Source organism: Carcharhinus amblyrhynchos, unplaced genomic scaffold (genome assembly GCF_965287045.1).
Source record: "Carcharhinus amblyrhynchos unplaced genomic scaffold, sCarAmb.v2.hapA scaffold_49, whole genome shotgun sequence".
In the NCBI taxonomy this organism is placed as follows: domain Eukaryota; kingdom Metazoa; phylum Chordata; class Chondrichthyes; order Carcharhiniformes; family Carcharhinidae; genus Carcharhinus; species Carcharhinus amblyrhynchos.
The window spans coordinates 1,755,632-1,780,904 of NW_027649790.1; the positions used below are offsets into that span (position 1 = coordinate 1,755,632).

Genomic DNA, 25,273 nt, shown 5'->3' on the forward strand with positions numbered 1-25,273 from the left:
AGTGAGCCACGCTTTGGTCTAATCTTAAATTGGTTGTCGGTATAATTCTTAGCACACACGGATTTTTCAGTAGGTGCTGTCCTATTGGAGAATCAAATTTAATGTTGGACACTGGTTTAAGTCCATTTCCAACCAATAAACAACTTTTTTTCATATATATTTATATCTATGTACTTTATATTTTGTTCTTTATTTCTGTCACTCCCTTTTTCTCTCGATCTTTCTCTTTAACTGAAGTTGAGCATGCGATGATAATAGGTGCAGTGCTCACACTCCTGCCAGGTCCACACACCAATAGTGGGAATCACTATTGTTCAAACAAATGCAGAGAAACCCAAAGGAAGGGCCAAAGCCCACCGTGTAATGGAGGGAAAATGAGAGAAATTACCAAGTAATGGTTCGCCAATGTCAAGTTTAGATAAAAGTTAGAGTTTTTTTATAGGAGGAGGAGACTGTGGGGAGATGAGGAATTCTTTAGTATGTAGTTCATGGGAAAGAATGAGCTGAATTGGAGCCTGGCTAATGAGTTGATTTCAATCCAATCAGAGGACATTAGTCCCAGTAGGACAGAACAGTTGAAGCTCAAAGGAAGCCAAGGAGAGGAGATGTATAACACTTCAGGACACTCGTTCCTGTAATTCTACACGTTCTTCCTTTTCAGATAACAATCTAATTTCCTTTTGAATGTCCTGGTTGAACCTGCCTCCACCATACTCTCAGGCAGTACATTCCCAACCTTAACCTCTTGCTGCCTGAAAAAGATTATTTTCTGATCACTTTTGAGTCTTTTACTAATTACTTTAAATCTGTGCCCATTCACCCTTGATCCTTTTGTGAATGGGAACAGTTTTTCCCTATCTACTTATGATTTTGAAAATAGCTCTTTCAATCTCCCCTCAACCTTCTCTCTTCCAAGGAAAACATTTCTGATTTCTCCAATCTGTCTTCATAACTGAAATTCTTTATCCAGAAATCATTCACCTGAATCTTTCCTACACTCTAATGCCTTCACATCCTTCCTAAAGTGCGGTGGCCAGAACTGGACACAATATTCCAGTTGAAGACAAACGAGTAACTTGCACAAGTCCACCAAACCTCCTTGCTCTTGTACTCCATGTTCCTATTAATTAAATCTTTGATACTGTATGCTTTATTAACCACACTCTCCACCTGTACAGCCACCTTCAATGACTCATGTACGTATACACCCTCTGCTCCTACACCGCCTTTTAGAGTTGTACCATTGTCTCTTCATGTTGTTAGAAACATAGAAAATAGAAGTAGAAATAGGCCATTCAGCCCTTTGAGCTTCTGCTGCCATTCATTTTGATCATGGCTGATCATCACATTCAATATCCTGATTTTTCCACCACTCCCCCTCCCTGCATGTGAGAGCTGCATCTAATTTCTTCTTGAAGACAGTGTTTTGGCCTCAACTACTTTGAGGCAGCAAGTTCCACAGATCACCACTCCGGATGAGGAATTTACCAAAAGGAATCATTTCACATTTTTCCACATTGAAATTCACGTGCCATTTGTCCTCCCATTCCACCAACTTAAGTTTAAATTTATTTCTTTGTGTCACAAGTAGGCTTACGTTAACACTGCAATGAAGCTACTGTGAAAATCCCCTAGTTGCTGCACTCTCGTGCCTGTTCGGGTACACTGAAGGAGAATTTAGCATGGCCAACGCATTTAACCAGCACATCTTTCAGACTGGGAGGAAACTGGAGTGCCTGGAGGAAACCCACACAGACATAGGGAGCATGTGCAGACAGTGACCCAAGGTTGGGAATAGAGCCCAGGTCCCTGGCGCAGTGAGGCAGCAGTGCTGATCACTGTGCCACCGTATTTGTCTATGTCCTTTTGAAGTTCTACACTGCCCTCGTACTTCATAATGCTTCCAAGTTTCGTATTGTTCGCTAATTTTGAAATTTTGCCATGCACACTGGGGTCATTATTCTGAATAAACAGAAGAGGATTTGGGATTTCCAGCTTCAGTTTATTAACCTATTTCTGAATCCACTTAAGATTCTTGAATTCTTTTCCTCTTGCCAACTTTAATTTGCCCATTGGATTTGGCTATTTGTTTTCAGGGGTGGGTATGTTCTCGGCCTCCCACATTTCTGACTTGCATTTTTGAAAACCCGTCTTGCTTGCTGAGCCACTTCAGAAATATGATAACTCTTGAGGTTACATGTGAGTGTGGCAGACTGGAAATGTGCCCAGGATTGCTGATAGAAATCAAGAGAGCAAGAAAATGATTAAAGATATTACTAAACAGAAAGCATGAGCAGGCAGTGAGATTAGTCGCTGAGAGAGACAGAGGCAGATACATAACAAAACTGGCAAAGTTAAACAGGGACCATAAAGCAAACTAGCTGATAAAAGGTGAAGGAGACAAAAATTGTAAGTGTCAAGAGTTCAGAGAGACAATAAGCATAACCTCGGCAAAAAACAAAAAAGTAGATGAGCAGGAGAGGGAGAGACTGGAGGAGAAGACGTAACTGGGAAAGGACAGTGAGAGAGTGCAGGTGAAGAGAGGGGGAGGAGGGAGAAGAGGAGAAAAAAGATCTAGTCCAAGTGAACTGTGCTCGGTCCCAGTTAGAGCGACTATTCACAATTCTTTGGCATGGATCAGCTGGAATATCTGCTGCCCCAGCAAGACTTGTTTGGGATTGTAACTGACTTCTGCCTGTCTACCATAATGTTCAGTCTGTTGTCTGTTATCAGCCTCCTGACCTACTTCGATGTCCTCGAGTGTTTCAGTCCATTCCATTCGCTGTTGAAGGTGGGGATTTGGTGTAAGGTAAGGCAAGGCAAGCTCTATGTTAAAGATAAATTTGTCTAAGGTTTGCTTACTGCTAATTGGTCCGTGTCCCTCCCCATTCCTGTCGCCAATCCCCCTCCCGGTCATCCAGCCCCCCTCCCACCATCCCCTTCAGTCCAAATGGCTGTGGAGACACTTGTGCCCCTTTTTTATTAACATAGAAGTGAATTTTTGTGTTGAGGATGGGCAGCATTTATCCATTACCCATTCATTTTAGTCTACAGTCAGTCAGGTTAGTGTGGGAGTGCAGTCACAGAATCAGGACCACCTCAGTTCTAGTTCCCCACTCATCTTGTGCCATCACATGGCCTGAGGCTGACTCGGTAAAATGTTTTCTTTGCAAATGACCATGCTCCCTTCACAAGAGGGAGAAAATCATAGAATTGCTACTGTGCAGAAGGAAGCCATTAGGCTCAACCCTGCACCAACAACAATCCCCTTAGCTCCATTTGAATGTCAGCTGTGGTTCAATTGGTTTTTGATTTGATTTATTGTCACATGTTTAAGTTTAGTTTTATTTATCCCATCCAGGCCCTATCCCTATCCCACATGTTTACCCTGCTAATCCCCCCTGACACTAAGGGGTAATTTAGCATAGCCAATTGACCTAACCCACACATCTTTGGACTGTGGGACGAAACCAGGGGACCCAGAGGAAACCCGTGCAGATATGGGGAGAATGTGCAAACTCCACACAGTCACCCGGGGAAGGGGTTGGTGATGGGGCAGGGATTGGTGGTGTTTTATTCTATTTTATTCACTCATGGGATATGAGCATCGCTGGCTGGCCAGCAATAATTGCCCATCCCTAGCTGCCTGAGGGCAATTTGAGAGTCAGTCACATTGCTGTGGCTCTGGAGTCACGTGTAGGCCAGGCCAGATCAGGGCGGCGGATTTCCTTCTCTAAAGGACAGTAGTGAACATGATGGGTTTTCCTGATAACCGACAATGGTTTCATGGTCATCATTACAAAGAACAAAGAAAATTACAGCACAGGAATAGGCCCTTTGGCCGACCATGCTGCCTGACTGAATTAAAACCCCCTAACCTTCTGGGGACCCTCTATTCCCATTCTATTCATGTATTTGTCAAAATGCCTTTTAAATGTCACTATTGTATCCACTTCCACTACCTCGCCTGGCAGTGAGTTCCAGGCACCTACCACGCTCTGTGTAAAAAAAAAAACAACTTGCCTTGTATATCTCCTTTAAAAGTTGTCCCTTGCACCTTAAACCTATGCCCCCTAGTAATTGATTCTGTCACCCAAGGGAAAAGCTTTTGACTATCCACTCTCCCCATGCCCGTCATAATCTTGTAGACTTCTGTCAGGTCGCCCCTCAACCTGTGTTGTTCCAGTGAGAACAAACCAAGTTTCTCTAACCCCCCCTCATAGCTAGTGCCCCCCATATGAGGCAACATCCTTTTCTGTACCCCCTCCAAAGCCTCCACATTCTTCTGGTAGTGTGGCAACCAGAATTTTATTCCAAGTGCGGTCTAAGGTGCTATAAAGCTGCAACATGACTTGCCAGTTTTTAAACTCAGTGCCTCGGCCGATTAAAAACAAGCATTCCATATGCCTTCTTGACTACCTTCTCCATCTGCATTGTCGCTTTCAGTGACCTGTGTATCTGTACACCCAGATCCCTCTGCCTATCAATACTCTTAAAGGTTCTGCCATTTACTGTATATTCCCTGTCTGTATTAGACCTTCCAAAATGCATTACCTCACATTTGTCCAGATTAAACTCCATCTGCCATCTCTCCGCCCAAGTCTCCAACCGATCTATGTCCTGCTGTTTCCTCTGATGGCCCTCACCGCTATCCGCAAATCCACCAACCTTTGTGTCGTCTGCAAACTTTAATCAAACCAGCTACGTTTTCTTCCAAATCATTTATATACATTACAAACAGCAAAGGCCCCAGCACTGATCTCTCAGGAACGCCATTTGTCACAGCCCTCCATTCAGAGACGAACCCTTCCACTACTACCCTCTGTCTTCTATGATCGACCAGTTCTGTATCCACCTTGCCAGCTCACCTCTGATCCCATGCGACTTCACTTTCTGCCATGAGGGACCTTGTCAAAGGCCTTACTGAAACCCATGTAGACAACATCCATTCCCCTACCCTCATCAATCATCTTCGTCACTTCCTCGAAAAACTCGATCAAATTAGTGAGGCATGACCTCTCGTTCACAAAACCATGTTGCCTCTCGCTAAAACGTCCACTTATTTCGAAGTGGGATTAAATCCTGCCCCTTCAATAATTTCCCTACCACTGATGTAGGGCTCACCGGCCTGTAATTACCTAGCTTATTCTTGCTACCCTTCTTAAACAAAGGAACAACATTGGCTATTCTCCAATCCTCTGGGACTTCCCCTGTAGCCAGTGAGGATACAAAGATTTCTCTCAAGGCCCCAGCAATGTCCTTCCTTGCCTCTCTCAGTATTCTGGGGTATTTCATCAGGCCCTGGGGACTTGTCTACCTTAATGTTTCTCAAGAACCCCAATACCACCTCCTCTTTGATCTCAACATAGCTCAAACTATCTACACACTCTTTCCCACACTCATCATCCACCAAGTCCTTCTCTTTGGTGAATACTGATGCAAAGTACTCATTTAATACCTCGTCCATTTCCTCTGGCTCCATGCATAGATTCCTTCCCCTGCCCTTGAGTGGGCCAACCCTCTCCCTGGCTACCCTCTTGCTGTTTATATATGTATAAAAAGCCTTGGAATTTTCCTTAATCCTGCTGGCCAATGACTTTTCATGACTCCCTTTTAGCCCTCCTTACTCTTTGCTTAAGTTTTTTTTTTATCCTACTTACTTTCACAGATTTTTAATTCCAGATATTTTTTATTGAATTCAAATTCCACCGTCAGCCGTGGTGGGATTCAAACCTGGGTCCCCAGAGTATTAGCTGAGCTTCTGGATTAATAATCTAGTGATCATACCACTGGGCCATTGCCCCTCCCCAGAAAGTGGTGGGGAGGTGTTGGAGGGGATCGGTGGGGGTGAGAGGAGGGGCAGGGGGTTGATGGTGTGATGAGGGCTGTGAAAGTAGTGTTGGTGCGTGTTTGGGAAATATTTGCTTTAAATGAACTGTGTTTATTTTGTTACCAGAAACATACACCAGAGAATGGTGATGAGACGCTACACGCTGGGCTGTGAGTATTGAGGCTGTGTTAACGTCATTGATTGAAACCGTAACTGAGATTAGTGAAATCAGAGAATGTGATCTAAAAGCAGTGCGTTGTGGTTCAGTCATATGTAAAAGGACAGCGACGTATTTTGGGCGTGTCTCTCTGCTCTGGGTGCTGACTGACCTGTAGACTGTTTCCAACCTTTATCAGCTTTTGAGCCAAGTTTCGCTCCCCGCCCTCACCCCTCTCATTCCTCTTTCTGAGTGCAGGTCCATATTTGTCCAATTACTGTCCACTCCTGTGGTGACCCTTTGGATGTTTCTTTTTCCCACGTTGGCTGGAGAAGAACGTAAATTATCGTTCAAACAGAATCAGATCTCGCCTAAGGAAAAAACAACTCTTGTTATGTGGGGAGACTGGAGAAGCTGGAGTTTGCCTTTGTTAGAAAAGGCTAAGGAGAGATTCAATTATGGCATTCAGAGTTTTGATAGAGTAAATGGAATTAATTGTTTCCATTGGCAGAAGGGTCAGTAACTAGAGGGACAGATTTAAGACAACTGACAAAAAAAACAAAGTGATAATGAGGACAATTTTTTCATGCAGTGATTGTTATGAACTGGAACGCAGGGTCCAAGAAGGCAGTGGAAGTAAATTCAGTCAGATACTTTGAAAAGGAATTGGATAAACACTTGATAAGGGAGAAACAAGTCCAAGGACTATAGACAAAGAACAGAAGGGTGGGCTTAATCGCATAGCTCTTTCTGAGAGCTGATACAGATAGGATGGGCTGAGTGGCCTACTGTTCTCATGGTTCTCAGAAATTTCAGGTTTAGATTTAAGATATCAGTTATCAGCTGTTATAGCAGAGCTCGTTAACAAATTATTTGTTCATTCAAAAATCCAGTCTAACATCTAGACCAGGGGTCTCCAAATTACAGCCCCTGGGCCACATCCAGCCCGCAGTGGGCTGCATCCGGATCAGAGTTTGGAGACCGCTGATCTCAACAATGTCACACGCAAGAGATTAGATTTCTCCAATTTGCTATTCTTGGTGGTTAAAGGAAAGAAAGTTGGGCGGTGGTGGTGAGGGGGAGGGAGGTGTGTGCGGGAGAACTGCACCGTATCAGTGTCAATCCTTGGCGGTTTTGGATTAGGTGTGAGTCAATGTTGTGTAGGATTGTTACTTTAAAGTTAAAAGCTTATTTGTTAGTGTCATAAGTAGGCTTACTTGAAATTAATGTGAAAATCCCCGAGTCGCCACACTCCAGTGCATGTTTGGATACACTGAGGGAGAATTTAGCACGGCCAATGCACCTAATGAGCATGTCTTTCGGACTGTGGGAGGAAACCAGAGAACCTGGAGGAAATCCACGTAGACATGGAGAGAACATTCAAACTCCACACAGTGACCTGAGTCTGGAATCGAGCCCGGGTCCCTGGTGCTCTGAGGCAGCAGTGCTAACCACTGTGCCACCATGCCACCCATTGTTGGTTGGAGTAGGTTAGGGATTGGGAAAAGTTGACTAGCTTCTGTTCTGGAACCTCACGTGCGTGTACATGTAGATGTCAGGTGAAGACGGAATAGCGCTGGGCTATGATGTCTCCCACAGTTTAATATACTCTTGCCACTTTCTGTCAAGGATCACATATAATAACTATTTGGAAAAGCTGCTAATGGGTCTCTGGCAAATCCTTCTCTTAATAAGGACATAGCTCCTTCAGCATAAGAGAAAAGTGACCCCACAAAATTAACTTGAAATGACTGAGCTATACAACTACTGAAATAATACTTAAAACACTCATGGGATGTAGTCAAAGAACAACACAGCAGGGGAAACAGGCCCTTCGGCCCAACGAGTCCGCGGCGCCACTTTAACATTGTGAGTGCCCTCTTCTACCTATGACCTTTGTCTACGCCTATTGGGAAAGATTGAGAGAAGACTAATTTAGGGACAATTTGTTACACCAATTAGCCTAAGAGCATGCTTTTGGGGTGTGGGAGGAAACCGGAGCACCAAGAGAAAACCTACGCACAGGGAGAATGCGCAAACTCCCACAGACACTGGCCCAAATCCATGTGTCTGCACAGCAAAAAGTCTTCACCTTGAGTCCAACAGGATTTGACAGGGTGGTTGCAGTAAGGATGTTCCTGATAGTGGGGTGTCCAGAACCAGGGGTCACAGTGTAAGGATATGGGGTAAACCTTTTAGGACTGAGATGAGGAGAAATTCCTTCAGTCAGGGTGGAATTCGCTACCACAAAAAGCAGCTGAGGCCAAAACACTGTATATTTTCAAGAAAGCATTAGATATAGCACTTGGGGTGAAGGGGATCAAATTATATAGTGGTGGGGAAGGTGGGATTAGGCTATTGAGTTGAATGATCAGAATGAATGGCAGAGCAGACATAATGGGCTGAATGGCCTACTCTTCATTTTTCAATGTTTCACTGGTAAAGCCAGCATTTATTGCCCATCCCTAACTGCTCATGGGAAGGTAGCAGTGAGCTGCCATTGTGAACTGCTACAGTAATTGTGATGAAGATATTCTTTTTGAGGGGGGGAGTTTTGACCCAGTGCCAAGACGGGGAGACATACGCATCAGAGGTGATGTGTGACTTGGTAGGGAACTTGCCGTTGGTGGTGTTCCCATGTACCTGCTGCACTTGTCCTTCTAGTTCGAGGAAGATGTGTTCTTGGGAAAGGCAGCAAAAGAATCCTTCATGTTATCGTCTGTATTCAATTTGAAAGCCTATTACAGAAGGTCAAAATGAGAAACACAATCTTGGTCCATGGCACTTTCAAAATCTGTTAACCTACTGTGAGAGTAATTAATAGACTGTAATGGTGCTTTATCACACACTTGATCAACTGATGGGTGCACCTTGCATCAGGAGTTACAGAATTCACTTACGTAGGTATTATTGACTGTAGTCAACTTGCAATTCTGATAACCAGGCTGCGAGTGAAAATAGTTATGATTCACAGGTTCCACCTAATTACAGTCAACATTAGACACTGATAGGAAGTCATTGTGCTGACTATTACAGGGCTCAATCAGCATAAGGCTAGATTACAATGTGGACTGAAATCTACATCTCCTGTAACCCCAAAGAACAGATTTTGTTTCCTTAACTCAGTGAATAGAGAAAGAAGAGCAGGTGATGTTGTGTATTTTCCTTTGTATCTGAGAGCAATGTGAGGGTGACGCTAGTTTCTAAGGGTGCAACAGGTTTATTTACAAGAATTTTTAAACATCTCTGCAATAACAGTTATTTTTGGAATTCTCTTCCTCGGACAGCAGTGGAAGCAGAATCAATTCAACTTGTAAGGAAGAGGAAAATAAATTCTTGACTAAGGAAGGAGCCAAAGGTTATCGGGGATTGGCAGAATGTGGAGATGAGGCCACAATCAGCTCAGCCATGATTTTATTGAATGGTGGCGTTGGTTCAAGGGGCTGAATGGCCTACTGCTGGTTCATAAGTTCGTTTGTATCGTGAAATATCTGCACCATGATTATCCCAGTTCTAGCTTCTAGTAACTTCTGTGATGTCTATTTACTTTGCTCTGAGTCAACACCCAGACTTAACCAATCATGTACAGTGAGCACGGGTTAGCTATCATATTCATAATCAAACACAAAAACATTGGGAGATGGGAGAAATGGGAGATTTGATCTTGAATTGATGGTGTGTTTCTTTACAACTGGTTTTATACACAAATGGTTGGTTTGCTGATTTGCTTTCTGTTTTCCAGTTACTCCAACACAAAGAGGAAGTCTCCTGTCCATACACTTTCCTCAGCAGCGGAGAGGGTGCTGATGCTGGAGTGGGATCTGAGCACAGACAGTAGTGATCAGTGTTACGATCCCAAATACAGAAAGATATTTGTGGTGAGAAGTCGGATTTGCTTTTTCTTAATGTTCTCAATGCAAGGTGTTTCCTTGCTGAGATTGGGGGTGAAGTTATTCTCTGGTAGCTGCTGATTGACTTCATCTCCCCTTTGAGCTGTGGGCAGCGCTCTCATTCCAGACACTTGAGTTCAAAATTTAGGTTGAGACACTGGTGCAATACTGAGGAAGTGCTACAATAGCTGTTGGAGGTTCTGTTCATTGAATAAGGACGGCAAGGTGGCACCGTGGTTAGCACTGCTGTTTCACATCGCCAGGGATCGGGATTCAATTCCAGCCTTGGATCACTGTCTGTTTGGAGTTTGTATGTTCTCCCTGTGTCTGCGTGGGTTTCCTCCTGGTGCTCCAATTTCCTCCCACAGTCCAAAGATGTGCAGATTAGGTGGAATGACCATGCTAAATTGCCCCTGGTGTCAGGCGGATTAGGAGGATGAATGCATGGAGCTACAGGCATAAGGCCAGGGTGGAATTGTGATTGGCACAGACTCGATGAGCCAAATAGCCTCCTTCTACATGAGACGGATTCTATGATGAGATGTTCAAACTTAGGTCCCACCTATTGAACTTATTTTTTACCCATTCATGGGATATGGGAGTCATTGGCTAGACCAGCATTTATTGCCCATCCCTAATTGCCCTTGAGAAAGTGGTGGTGAGTGACTTCTTGAATGGCTGCAGCCCCTGTGATGTAGGTACACCTATAGTGCTGTTAGGGAGGAAGATCCTGAATTTATACCCAATGACAGTGAAGGAACGGTGATAAATTTCCAAGTCAGTATGGTGAGTGGCTTGGAGGGGAACTTGCAGGAGGTGGTGTTCCCAGGTATCTGCTGCTCTTCTCCTTCTGGGTGGCAGAGGTTGTGGGTTGGAAGGTGCTGTTGAAGGAGCCTTGGTGAGTTGTTGCAGTGTATCCTGTTCACGGTACGTACAGCTGCCATGGTGAACCAGTGGTGGAGGGAATGAATGTTTAAGGTAATGGATAGGGTCCCAATTGAGGAGGCTGCTTTCCTTGGATGTGTCAAACATATTGAAGGCTGTTCATCCTGGCAAGTGGAGAGTCCCATCACATTCCTGACTGGACTGTGGACAGGCTCTGGGAAACCAGGTGGTGAATTCCTTGCAGGATTCCGAATCTCTGACCTTGTCTTGTAGCTACAGTATGTATATGGTTCGTCCTGTTCAGGTTCTGGTCAATGACCCAGGATGGTGATAGAAGGGGATTCAGCGATGGTAAAGCCATCGAATGTCATGGAGAGATGGTTAGATCCCCCTCATATTGGAGATGGTCATTGCCTCTGTCACTTGTGTGGCACAAATGTTACTTGCCACTTGTCAGCCCAAGCCCAGATATTGTCCAGTCTTGCTGCAATTGGACATGAAATGCTTCAATATCTGAGGAGTCGCGAATGGAGCTGAACATTGCGCGATCATCAGTGAACAACCCCACTTCTGACCTTATGATGGAAGGAAGGTCATTGATGAAGCAAATGAAGGTGGTTTGGCCTAGAACACTACCCTGAGGGACTCCTGCATCGCTATCCAGGACTGAGATGATTGACCTCTCTTAATGGTTCAAGTCAGAAACTCCAAAGTGTTTTATGGAGCCTGCCTGAATCATAAGTTTTGCACCTTGAATTTGGCCCGGGTGAGTTTTATATGTTTCACTTCAGGTATGAATCAAATGACCCACTGGGGAGCTTTTATCAAACAAAGAATATAGAACAAAGAACAGTACAGTACAGCACAGGAACAGGCTCGTTGACCGACAAAACCTGCGCCAATCGTGTTGTCCCACCTAGACCAACTACCTGTATCCCTCTATTCCCCACCTGTTCATGTGTCTATCCAGACTTAGTGTTGTGGTCACTAATTGTTTGATGTGAGTGAAAGTTGTTTCTTGTTCTGTGCCAAAATGCCACTGAACGTCCTTTGCAATGAGCTTGTGTAGAGATTCATGCTCTGATGACAGATTGGGCAAAAATCTGGCTAGGTCATTTACCAATACATCAAATTGACGCATCATCGTCACATCTGATGGTTGGTGCAGCTTGCATTTTATCAGAATCAGGGCAAAGTCCTTTAGCTCTCAGTTTATGACCCATGTACTTGACTTCAGTCATCTTCAGTTGCAGTTTTTTCTTGTTCACCATTAACGGTTGTGAAAATCAGTTGTTGCTATCAGTAGTTGGCATGGCGGCACAGTGGTTAGCACTGTTGCCTGACAGCGCCAGGGATCCAGGTTCGATTCCAGCCTTGGATCACACTCTGTGTGGAGTCTGCATGTTCTTTGTGTGTCTGTGTGGGTTTCCTCAGGGTGCTCCAGTTCCTCCCACAGTCCAAAGATGTGCAGGTTAGATGGATTTGGCCATGATAAATTGTCCCTTTGGTTCTCCAAGTTGTGTAGGTTAGGGGGATTAGCAGGGTAAATATGTGGAGTTATAGAGCCTGGGTGGGATGCTCTGTCAGAAAATCAGTGCAGATTGGATGGGTCGAATGGCCTCTTCCTGCATTGTAGGGGTTCTATTCTACTCATTATTCATTGAAATTTCTTTAGCGTGATGCCTGATGAAAGGATGGCAGGCGTGAGAAACCAAACCCTTATCATCATCTTTAATTTCAGAAGCTACATCGAGAGATCCACCGAGTGGACTCCGTGCTGCAGGGTCTCGGGCCTCGGTGTGGTGCAGCCGAGAGAGACTCTGAGAATTGCCGAGATGATGAGTTAAACCGGAGCATCAAGAACCTTCTGGTTTCACCAGGGGGCAACGCACAGCAGAATAACACCAAGAGCAATGACGTAGTAACAGCCAGAGACAGGCAGAGGATTCAGCTGTTGAGCAGTAGACTTCAATCAATGAAAATGTACACTGAGGAAAGGTGAGTCCATCATTGGATTGCTCTCCAGCCTTGGCAATGCCAGTTGAGGACAACCTCCTCCTCGTTTTATATCGCAAAGTCCAGTTTGTATTTTGCTGTTGTGTCTATCCCTCAGGCAACACCTAAAAAAAAAACAAATCTTCATCTTATTGCTGCTTGTGGGATCATGTTGTGCATTTTCGACGTTACAGCAGTGACTAAGCTCTGAAAGTAGGTCAAGGCACTTTGACCTTGAAAGACATTTATATAAATGAAAATCATTCTGTACTTTTCTTGAAGGGACACACTTTTCACTACCAAAAAAAAATTTTTTTCTAATGTCAGTGAGACTTTTTTAATCGGGGTGGGGGGCGGTGTTTCAAACACTCTGTCATCCCTCAGTCCACTCTCTCAATATCCTTGGCTGGGGGCTGTGGGAATTTTGGTGACTAATTTCCCGTGGTGTGTCAGCTTTATCCAGTTGATTGTCGACAAACCCATCTGGTTCACTAGTGTCCTTTAGGGGAGGAAATCCTTACTGGTCTGGTCTACATGTGACTCCAGAGCCACAGCAATGCGGTTGACTTTCAGCTATCCTCGGGCAACTAGGGATGGCCAGCCAGCAACACCCATGTCCCATGAATGAATTTAAAAAAAAAATGCCTGAGGTGTGACACTGGGTGAGGTCTGTGACAAGCACAGCCCAATCTAGTCTGCTTGGTTCCCAGGCCTTGTATTTGAAATCTCCTTCAAAATTACAAAAACAATAACCTACATTTAAATAGCACCTTTAACATGATAAAATGTCCCAAAGCACTTCACAGGAGCATTACAAATCAGAACATTACTGTCATTATTGCATCAGAGTTTTGTAATATGTTTTATGTCCTGTACATTTTATTGCATAGTCCCTGATGTCTTGTGTTTATGTGGCTGCCTTCCCTTTAGTTCTCCTATCCTGAAAGTGGTGACTAATATTGGGGTATAGTTCTATATGTCTGTTTATCTGCTGATATAATTTGATTATGGAAAGTGGCCCTAACCTGACCAGTGCCCTATGATTGCACCTTCCTGTAGGTGGAATCCCCCCTCTTTCACACTCAAACACACAATTGTCCTAACTTCCTTGAGGTTGAATACCTTTGCGTAAGGTACACGCTAAAGCTTTATGATCTCCAAGGCTCAGTACCACATTTATCCACTCATCCAGTAATTTGAGTTGTGGACCTGTTAATGGATGCTTTGGACAATTAATTTTGGAGTAGCAATAGAATGACTTCATCCTGCCACTTATGAACTTGACTTGACTATCCAGTAAGACTGGTCCCAAACAAATGTTTTGGGGTGATAGGGTAACATTGGGCAGCACAGTAGCAGAGTGGTTAGCACTGCTGCTTCACAGCTCCACGGTTCTGGGTTTGATTCCCAGCTTCGGTCACTGTCTGTGTGGACTTCTGTACATTCTCCTCGTGTCTGCATGGGTTTCCTCTGGGTGCTCCAGTTTCCTCCCACAGTCCAAAGATGTGTGGGTTGGGTTGTTTAGCTGTGCTAAATTGACCTTTAGTGTCCTGAGATGCGTAGATTAGAGGGATTAGTAGGTAAAATATGTAGGGATATGGAGGCAGGGCCTGGGTGGGATTGAGGTCGGTGCAGACTCGATGGGCTGAATGGCCTCTTTCTGTACTGTAGGACTTCTATGATTAAACCACGTGAGGGGGCATTAGGTCAGGTGACCAAAAGCTTGGTTTAATGGTAGGTTGGTAGATTTGAGGAGGAAAGTGAGATAGAGAGGTAGAGGGGTTTAGGGTCAGCATTTCCAGAGCTTGGGACCTGGGCAACCAAAGACATGGCCACCAAAGCTGGAGCAATTATGAGCAGGAATACACTGAGGCCAGAGTTTGAGGAGTGCAGATATCCCAGAGGATCTTGAGAAGTGGCAAGAGAGTTAGGGAGGAGACAGGGCCAGGGAGGGATTTGGAAGCAAGGCGGAGGATTTTAAAGTCAGGATGTTGCTTGGCTCGAGGCCAGTGTAAGTCAGCAAGAAAGAGGCTGATAGGGGAATGGGACTCGCTGTGAGTTAAACCATGGGGAGTTTTGGATGTCCTCCAGTTTATGGAGGGTAGAATGAGTGAGAGCAATCGGGATTGTGTTGGAATAGTCGAGTCTCATAGTAACAACGGAATGCATGAGGGTTTCGGCAGTAGAGACGCTAAGTGAGGATGCCATTTGATTTGATTCATTTACCTCAATCTAACTTATCGATCAGTGACCCTTGGAATTGAAGAGGTAAAAATTTGATGAATTATATACCAGAGCGGGGCATGGGACAGAATGGAACATGAGTGATAGATCAGAAGTAAGGAGAGATTGACACAGATGTTGAAGGGGTGGCATGGTGGCACAGTGGTTAGCACTGCTGCCTCACAGCGCCAAAGATCCGGGTTCAATTCTGGCCTTGGGTGACTGTGTGAAGTTTACATGTTTTTCCCGTGTCTGCATGGATTTCCTCCGGGCGCTCCAGTTTCCTCCCTCAGTCCATAGGTGTGTTTGGATTAGCCATACTAAATTGACCTTGGGGTGTAGGTTAGGAGGGGATTAACAAGGATGGATATGCTGGGTTGTGGAGGTGGGCCTGGGTGGGATGCTTGTTGTAGGGTCAGTGCAGACTTGATGGGCCAAATGGCCTACTGCACTGTAGGGATTCCTTAATACTATGGCGTGAGGTTTGGTTGATCTACAACCTTGCCCCAGATACCCATCTTTTCCCACATCCTTAATATCTTTGGCTGCCAAAAATCCATCAATCTCAGTTTTAAAAATAACTATTTATCATCATTTGCAGAAGAGAATTTTGACTTTTACTGTTTCTTTCATGAAGAAGTGTTTCCTAATCTCACTCCTGAAATGTCTGGCTCCAATGTTTAGTCTATGTCCCCTAGTCTGAGAGTTCCCAATCAGCAGAAATAGTTTACCTTTACTGACCCCATCTGCTCCACTTAATATATAAAATACATCGATTGAGTTGCCCCTTCACCTTCCCAGTTCCAGGAAATACAATCCCAACTTCATCTTTCCTTGTGGATTAACCCTTGGTCCAGATATCATTCTAGTGAATTAATGTGCATTCCCGATTCTAACTGATCTCCGCATTCTAACCCGGTGTTCTGGATTACAGGCTGAAGTTATTGAACAGCTTTGCCAGTTGCTATGAATCTTACCAGTTATTGTACTACAAGCTCCACAACTGGGTGGTGCGGACCAACAAGTTTCAGGAATGGATTCACTCCACAGGGTGCGACACCGAGACTCTGATCATCACGAACCTCACTCACCAGAAGGTGAGGGCCTTTTGCGTGGGAGCAGACATCTGTGTTGTGCTTTTATGATGTTGCAAATGCTCATAAGGGATTGTGTAAATGTGTTGGAGGGTCACTTGTTGAGATTAGGCTCATGGAAATATGTATTCAGAAGCATCAAGCTTCAAGATATCAGCAGCCGAGCTGTCCGTGCTATATCCTTCTCTGCTCAAAAAGCAAAAGTGAAACTACAATTGGATTGCCTGACACACTTCCTTTCTGGTGATGTCATGCTCCTAACCCTAAGAGACATTTTACATAGCTTGTAGCAGTGAAGGACAATTTACTTAATGGATTTTCTTGTTATGGGATTGGTATGTGAAAAGCACATTGACATACCGAGGATACCCTATTAACCAGGAACCTGCAGCAGATTAATGTTAGGAATTAGCGACACTGTCACTGTCAAGGGGGGTATTTCCACATTTTCACAGGGACAGTGTCTCATAACCTCGGTTGTGTACCAGGCCAGGTATACCCATACTGCCCCAGTCCTGAAGCAGCACAGGTATACTCATATTGCCCCCAGTCCGAACCAGGACAAGTATACTCATACACTGCCCCCCCCCCGGTCCTGTACCAACACAGGTATACTCATACAGCTGCCAGTCCTGTACCAGGCCAGGTATACTCACACAATGTCCCCAGTCCTGCAGAAGCACAGGTATACTCATCCTGCCCCCAGTCCTGTACCATGACATATCCCTTTACTAAACAGAAATGTTAGCACCCTTTGATTTGAACATACAGTCAACCCTACAAATCTCGGGGGTAGAGAATTCCGCTGATTTAGCACTGAGTGAAAAAAAATTCAACTTTATCTCAATCCGAAACCCTCTACTCATGGGCTCTCCCAGTCAGGGGAAACATCTTCCAGATCTACCTGTTCTGTATGTTCCAAGGGAAATAATAGATCAAATTCCTTCTCACTGGCAGAGTCCAAAGCAAGGGCATGAAATCGTAGCAATAAAGTAAAATTTATTTATTAGTCACAAGTAAGGCTTATGTTAACACAGCAATGGAGTTACGGTGAAATTCCCCTAGTCACGGTGGCACAGTGAGTAGCACCGCTGCCTCACAGCGCCAGGGACCCTGGTTTGATTCCTGTCTTGGGTCACTGTCTGTGTGAAGTTTGCACATTCTCCCCATGTCTGCGTGGGTTTCCTCCGGGTGCTCCGGTTCCCTCCCACAGTCTGAAAGATGATTTGGTTAGGCGCATTGACCTGAACAGGTGCAGGATTGTGTCAACTAGGGGAATTTCACAGTAACTTAATTGCAGTGTTAATGTAAGCTTTACTTGTGACTAATAAATTACATAAGAACATAAGAAATAGGAGCAGGAGTAGGCCATCTGGCCCTTCGAGCCTGCCCCGCCATTCAATAAGATCATGGCTGATCTGTCGTGGCTCAGTTCCACTTTCCCGCCCTCTCCCCATAACCCTTAATCCCCTCTCTTATCAAAAACCCATCAACCCGCTTCTTAAAAATATTTAGCGAGGCAGCCTCCACCACTTCAACGGGCAGAGAATTCCAGATATTCACCACCCTTTGAGTGAAGAAGTTCCTCCTCAACTCCGTTCTAAACCTCCCCCCCTTTATCTTGAGGCTGTGCCCCCTAGTCCTACTGTCTTTTTTGAGCGGGAAGAGTCTCTCCACCTCTATCCTATCCATCCCATTCATCATCTTATACGTCTCAATGAGATCTCCCCTCATTCTTCTAAACTCTAACGAGTACAAGCCTAGTTTATTCAGCCTCTCCTCATAGCTCAACCCCCTCAACTCCGGTATCAGCCTAGTAAACCTCCTCTGCACTCCCTCCAAGGCCAAAATATCCTTGCGCAGGTGCGGCGCCCAAAACTGCACACAGTACTCCAGCTGCGGCCTCACCAATGCCCTATACAGCTGCAGCAAGACCTCCCTACTTTTATATTCAATCCCCCTTGCTATGAAGGCCAGCATCCCATTCGCCTTCCTGACCACCTGCTGCACCTGCAGGCTGGGTTTTTGCGACTCATGCACAAGGACCCCGAGGTCCCTCTGCACCGTCGCCTGCTGCAGTTTTTCGCCACGTAAGTAATAGTCCTTCCTACCATTCTTCCTACCAAAGTGGACCACCTCACACTTGCCAACATTAAATTCCATTTGCCATTTCCTGGCCCATTCGCCCAGCCTATCTAGATCCTTCTGCAGACTCTCCACACCCTCCGCACAATTTGCCTTTCCCCCAATCTTGGTGTCATCAGCAAATTTCGACACCCTACACTCGGTTCCCTCCTCCAGATCATCTATAGCTTTTTACTTTGCTAGTCGCCACACTCCGGTGCCTGTTTGGGTCAATACATCTAACCAGCACGTCTTTCAGACTGAGAGAGGAAGCCGGAAACCCATGCAAACACGGGGAGAATGAGCAAACTCCACATAGACAGTAATCCAAAGCTGGGAATTGAACCCAGGTCCCTGGTGCTGCGTGGCAGCAGTGCTAACCACTGTGCTACCATGCTGCCCATTGGCCATATTAGAATGAGGTGGTTCAGTGATGATATCAGAAAATATTTTAATAAAAGTATAATAAAATTCTGGAACTCTCTGTTGAAACTGTAGGTCATAGAATCCCTATAATGCAGAAGGAGGCCATTTGGCCCATCAGGTCTGCACTGACCACAATCCAACCCAGACCCTATCTCCAAAACTCCATGCATTTACCCTAGCTAGTCCTCCAACACTAAAGGGCAATTTAGCATGGCCAAACCACCTAACCCACACATCTTTGGACTGTGGGAGGAAACCAGAGCACTCGGAGGAAACCCACACAGACACGGGGAGCATGTACAGTGACTTGAGCCAGGAATTGAACCCGTGTCCCTTGCACTGTAAGGCAGCAGTGCTAACCACTGTGCCGCCCCACTTGAAAATGTTCCAAACTGATTGATTTTGGTTAGGCAAGGGTATCAATAATTATCAAATAAAAATGGGTGAATGTAGATCATGACCTAATGGAGTAGAAGTAGAAGCTTGAGGAGTTGAATGGCCTTCTCTTATGTCATAGTAAAGTCTGCATTCTGAAACACAAATGGCAATGTGAGTAGTTAACAAAATTGTTCCAGATCAGCGTGTCACCACACAGTAATGCTGTGTTCTAAATCAGTATGCTGCCACACAATGACACTGTGTTTCAGATCAGAGTATCACCACACAGTGATGGTCTGTTCTAGATTAGTGTACTGCCACACAATGACGCTGTGTTCCAGATCAGAGTATCACCACACATTGATGGTCTGTTCTAGATTAGTGTACTGCCACACAATGACGCTGTGTTCCAGATCAGAGTATCACCACACATTGATGGTCTGTTCTAGGTCAGTGTGCTGCTACACAGTGATGCGGTATTCTAGGTCAGTGTGCTGCTACACAGTGATGCTGTGTTCCAGATCAGCGTGTCACCATGCAGTGTGACAGTCTGATCTAGAAATACTTGGCCTGGGTAGAGTTATTTCTGACCACTTTTTCTCCCTAATTTTAGAGGATAGTGGAAGAAATTGAAGAGAGAGCTCCCCAGCTGAGCGACTGTCAGAGAACCCAGTGTGAGTGCGTTCACATCTTCAAGGTGAGAAATCAGGAGCAGGAAGGCGGAGGGTCTGAGATTCTGCTAACACAATAATACTGGTTTAAAAAACCACCTCTACCAGCTAGAAGGACAAGACAGGAGGTGCATCGGAACACCAGCCCCAGTTCCCCATTGTGGGAGCATGCCCCTTTAAGGGGCAACTTATTGCGGGGGTGTCACATGACCTATCCAGCCAACTGTGACAAGGCGTGCAAATTGAGAGTGGGAGCACGGGCTTTGTGGCAGTTGGAGTCTGGGAACCATGGAGTTTGCAAACATTCTTATCTCTGTCTTGTACAGAGATAGTTTCCTCCAAATAAACCCCTTGTTGGTTTATCTGCACTGTTGTTGTCAGTTCCTCAGATATTCACCCACCAAGCCACTCCCCATCCTGAAATATATCATCACACCTTCACAGCCACTGGGCCGAAACCCTGGAACTCCCTCCCTAACAGCACTGTGGGTGTACTTGCATAGTAAGAAATCTCACAACACCAGGTTAAAGTCCAACGGGTTTATTTGGTAGCAAAAGCCACTAGCTTTCGGAGCGCTGCTCCTTCATCAGGTAAGCGGGAGTTCTGGTCACAACAGGGCATATAAAGACACAAACTCAATTTACAAAATAATGGTGGGACTGCAAGTCTTTACAGATAATCAAGTCTTAAGGGTACAGACAATGTGAGTGGAGAGAGGGCCAAGCACAGATTAAAGAGATGTGTATGGTCTCCAGCCAGGACAGTCAGTGAGATTTTGCAAGTCCAGGCAAGTCATGGGGGAGGTTACAGATAGTGTGACATGAACCCCAGATCCCAGTTGAGGCTGTCCTTATGTGTGTGGAACTTGGCTATCAGTCTCTGCTCAGTGACCCTGCATTGTCATGTGTCATGAAGGCCGCCTTGGAGAACGCATACCCGAAGATCAGATTCATTCCAGCTATGATTCTACTGACACAACAGGAAACTTATATTAAAACAAACTTTATTTAACAATTACAGTTTAACTGTAACAAAAAGAATTAGTGTAACTTTTAACAACTGAAACACTTAAAGTAAAAGTTTACTCATTAATCACAAATAAGGCTTACATTAACATTGCAATGAAGTTACTGTGAAATTCCCCTAGTCGCCACAGTCCAGCGCCTGGTCAGGTCAATGCACCTAACCAGCACCTCTTTCTAAATGTGGGAGGAAACCAGAGCACCCAGGGGAAACCCATGCAGACACGGGAGAACGTAGAAGCTCCACACAAACGGTGACTCAAGCCGGGAATCAAACCTGGGTCCCTGGCACTGTGAAGCAGCAGTCTAATCACTGTTCCATAAGAACATAAGAAATAGGAGCAGGAGTAGGCCATCTAGCCCTTCGAGCCTGCCCCGCCATTCAATAAGATCATGGCTGATCTGTCGTGGCTCAGTTCCACATTCCCGCCCTCTCCCCATAACCCTTAATCCCCTTGCCTATCAAAAACCCATCAACCCGCGTCTTAAAAATATTGAGCGAGGCAGCCTCCACCACTTCAACGGGCAGAGAATTCCAGAGATTCACCACCCTTTGAGTGAAGAAGTTCCTCCTCAACTCCCCCCTTTATCCTGAGGCTGTGCCCTCTAGTCCTACTGTCCTTTCTGAGCGGGAAGAGCCTCTTCACCTCTACCCTATCCATCCCATTCATCATCTTATACGTCTATGTTCTTATGTAATCCTCCAGCATCCAGAATCCCTTTGGAGAGAGATACCAATTTTTTTAGCAGGTCCCAGACTTCAATCTCCAGAGAGGGAGTTGCTGCTCATTGCAAATCCAAATAGAAACTGTCTGCTTTTTTTCCTCTGTAAGCCTAGCTCCTCCCATTAGCAGATGGCATGTTTTTGTCAATCAGCCTAATTAAACCCTACTCTGAAATCCCAGAGGACAACACAAAAGTAACAAATCTGCATTAGCTCAGATTAAAACAAACACCCCAATAACTGGGAGAAATGATCCTTCTGAATTCTCAGCATGTGAGCTGCCTGGAACAGACAAATCAGCACTGCAATCAGAGCTGAAATGTAAAACATTTCTTTCACAAGAAACATGACACAAATGCACATTATCATCACAGCCCACACTCATTCACTTGGCTTCCATACGGCTAATACTGCCACTAGTGTGAGATACTGAGACCAGCCAGCATCATTAGGGGAGTATTCCAGAGAGTTTGGAAGATTAGTGCTGGGGAAAAGATTTTGTTTCTATTTGAGCCCATGATGTTGTGGCTCAATTAATATTCAGTTAACTTCACATTTATCATTAATCTGAAACTAGTGTGGGCTCTGACAGCACAAATCCCTCTCTTCCCTTCCCCTTTCTGATTTTAAATTACCGATCTGGTTCCGAGTTTCTCCACTCCCTCCTGTGAATTCAGTCTCCCCATGCCCACTCCCTCACCAATCCAGCATCTCACCCTCTTTTCCCCCTCCTTGTCCCATCTCCCCCTCTTCCTACCCCACCTCCCACCCCCAGTGCCATCTCTCCCCCCCCCCCCCGCCCCATTTCTTCTCGGCCCCTCTCTCCTCCCCCCCCCTTTTACAGTCCCATCTCCCCTCCACTACTCCTCTCCCTCCCCCCCACTACTCCTCTCCCTCCACACCTCCCCCCCCCCCACTACTCCTCTTTCCTCCCCCCCCCCCCCCAACTATTTCCAGGTTCAATCCACCTGAAGCTTCCTTTAATCAGATCCATTTCCTTGATTAGATTGATTATTGTCACAGGTATTAGTATGCAGTGAAAAGTATTGTTTCTTGCGCATTATACAGACGTGTATAATTCTAGTTCTTTTGTTGCAGCAAATGGAGCTTCAGGCCTCCTCGTTTAAATCAAACCTCAAAAAGGACCAGCCCCTCACTGAGAGAGCCCCAGTGACGAGTACCTTCCCCAGCTCCATTCACCAGGAGGTACCTTTCACTGCTTCACTCACTCCTACCTTCTTTCCAATGGTTTGGTTTTCTGTGCTATTGCGTGTGAATGGATTGGTGCAGGAATTGGCTGTGACCTGCTGCTCTGTGCCTGCACGGGGCGGGTGCAGGGGGCTCTGTGTCTGCACGGGGCAGGTGCGGGGGGCTCTGTGCCCGCACATTTTACGAGAGAGCCTGATGTCCAAGAATCTAAAGCGCCGATGGACAACCTGGGCTGGTGAGGGACTCACCTTCATCTCAGTGGGCCCCAAGATTGAACTTGTTCACTGTGACCCCAAAAATCAGATTAAATACACAATAAGGATCTCATAGATTATAGAAAATGCTTCATCGTTCATAAACATATAAACAAATGTATAAATCTATTAATAAATAGAACTGTCATCAACTTCAAATGGTAAAAAAAATGTTTACACGGAGGGAGTGCACGGCTCTCACAGTCAGTGTTGTGAGCAATCAGCACCCACCTCGCTTAACTTGTCCTTAGTTTATGTGTACATCTCTTCAGTCACACCGGTAGAAAAAGAACTACGTGGCTGGAAACTAGCAGAATGTGACAACCCTGCATGTGGGCAATGGTCAGCAAAATGTCTGGTTGTCTGCACTCAGAACCCAGATAGGCCACACGTGGTAAATGTCTGTGTGTACTGAGGACAGGACTTGCCTCCTCAAGATGGCCTATGGTCTGGGCTAATGAATGAAAAGCCATCACTGGGTTGTGAAAATGGTGCCTGGGGGACCCTATACCATTGCCGTCAAAGAAGGGAATTCCTGTAGCACTGTTCATAACCTTAGAATGTCCCAAAGCGTTTAACAACCAGTGACGTACTTCTGAAAGTTCTGATGTGGGAAAGGCTAGTTTGCACAAAGTAGGATCCCACAGTCAGCTGACTGAGGGTGGCTAATGTCTAACCCAAGTGCAAGCTGAACAAATAGTGACCTACAATCCCTCAGGGAGGTAAGGAGGAAAGAAAGGAGTGAGGGAAGGAAGTGCGGCAGGAGTGGACTGAGTGGAATCTTTCTAATGGTCGCTGACAGAGTTGGGTCCAGAGGGAATTGGCGTCCTCCTTCCATCCCGAACCTTGACCTGTCAGCCAAGGCCCATGGGGTATCACTCATTCCCCGGAGACATGAGGTTGTCACAACAACCCCCACTGCAGAAACTGGAGCTCTGGGCTGACCCAAGGGGGTGTGCTATCTCACCTGGAGAGCCACCTTTCAGATGGAATGTTAACCAGGGCCGCATCAGGTGGACGTCAGGTGAAGATCCAAATCCATTCTCGGAAGGAGAATAAGGCCGATATTTCTCCCTCAACCAAATTCTCCATTTACTGGCTGTGGGATCTTGCTGTGCACAGATTGGCTGCCATGTTTCCCGGATTTACAAGGGCTGGAGATCTTGCTATTTCATTGGCTGTTGCCAAGGTCTTTCTGTTTGTCGCTGACGAGTGATTTTGTTGTTCTTTCGGGCAGTTCACTGACTTGAAGCAACAGTTCCTGGACCTGATCAGACTAACACGCTGCTATGTGACACACCTGAGGGACCTGCTGAGGATGGAACACAGGCAAGGACCCTACATGCTGAAGTGTCGGAGACAGAGGGGGACGGACAGCTCCACTTTCACATAACGTCCTGTAACTAGAGCTTCCATCATGGACTTAACAACATGACTCTCCACCCCTGACTCCCACCTGCACCATCCTGCACCCTTTCTCATCCATCCTGCTCTCTCCCCCTGTCTCATCCCATCCCACTCCAGCTGTGAAATGTTAAAAGTGAACCAAGGTTTAACTTTCACAAAACTGAATGAGTAACAGCCATTTCCTCTTACTGAGGAACGGACTAAACTGGAACCTCGGATCAGTTTGAAAAGAGGCAAATGGTGTTGAGAGATGTGGGGAGAGTGCGAGGGCGTTACGCTGAGACAGAAAGATCAGCCGTGATCATAATGAATGGTGGAGCAGGCTCGATGGGCTGAATGGCCTTCCCCTGCTCCTATTTTCTGTTAAAGTAGACAGCACAGTGAGGAAACAAGAATGTTTCTGCGAATGTGCAGCAGCTAGAGAATGAGGTTAATGTTTATGGGGAAAAACTCTACAGAGGTTAGAGGCTTACAGCATGGAAACAGGCTCTGCGGCCCAACTTGTCCACGTGTCCAGTTTTTACCACTAAGCTAGTCTCAACTGCCCGCGTTTGGCCCATATCCCTCTATACCCATCTTACCCATGTAACTGTCTAAATGCTTTTTAAAAGACAAAATTGTTCCCGTCTCTATTACTGCCTCTGTATGAAAAAGTTGCCCCTCTGGACCCTTTTGTATCTATTCCCTCTCACCTTAAACCTATGCCCTCTAGCTTTAGACTCCCCAACCTTTAATCAGCGAATGAACGAAAGATCGGTTAGTTTTGTACCATCATCTCCCTGTGGCCCTCTGTTGGCCGCCTTGGGGGCCTGACTCAAAGATCTGAAAAGCAGGGCAGGAAAATAACACTCCACGCCAATGTTATTCAGAGCGGTGGTTCAGGCAGATGTTAAATATCTCACGACGGTGCCCTTCTGTCAACAGCACCGAAAGAGATTGACTGGTTGTGGCTGCTTGTGGGATCTTGCTGTGCAGAACACAAC

At 45.6% G+C, this 25,273-nt stretch overlaps 1 protein-coding gene across 1 annotated transcript; it reads left to right on the forward strand.

Annotated features, from left to right (window-relative positions):
• The first annotated feature begins 2,310 nt into the window (after positions 1-2,310).
• LOC145337457 (uncharacterized) lies at positions 2,311-24,749 on the forward strand. Its single transcript, XM_080182233.1, has 8 exons — positions 2,311-2,809; positions 5,957-6,000; positions 9,730-9,865; positions 12,504-12,760; positions 15,915-16,077; positions 19,616-19,699; positions 22,519-22,626; positions 24,121-24,749. Exons 1-8 carry the CDS (start codon positions 2,633-2,635, stop codon positions 24,274-24,276), a joined length of 1,125 nt encoding a protein of 374 aa, XP_080038359.1. The 5' UTR covers positions 2,311-2,632; the 3' UTR covers positions 24,277-24,749.
• The last annotated feature ends 524 nt before the right edge of the window (positions 24,750-25,273 follow it).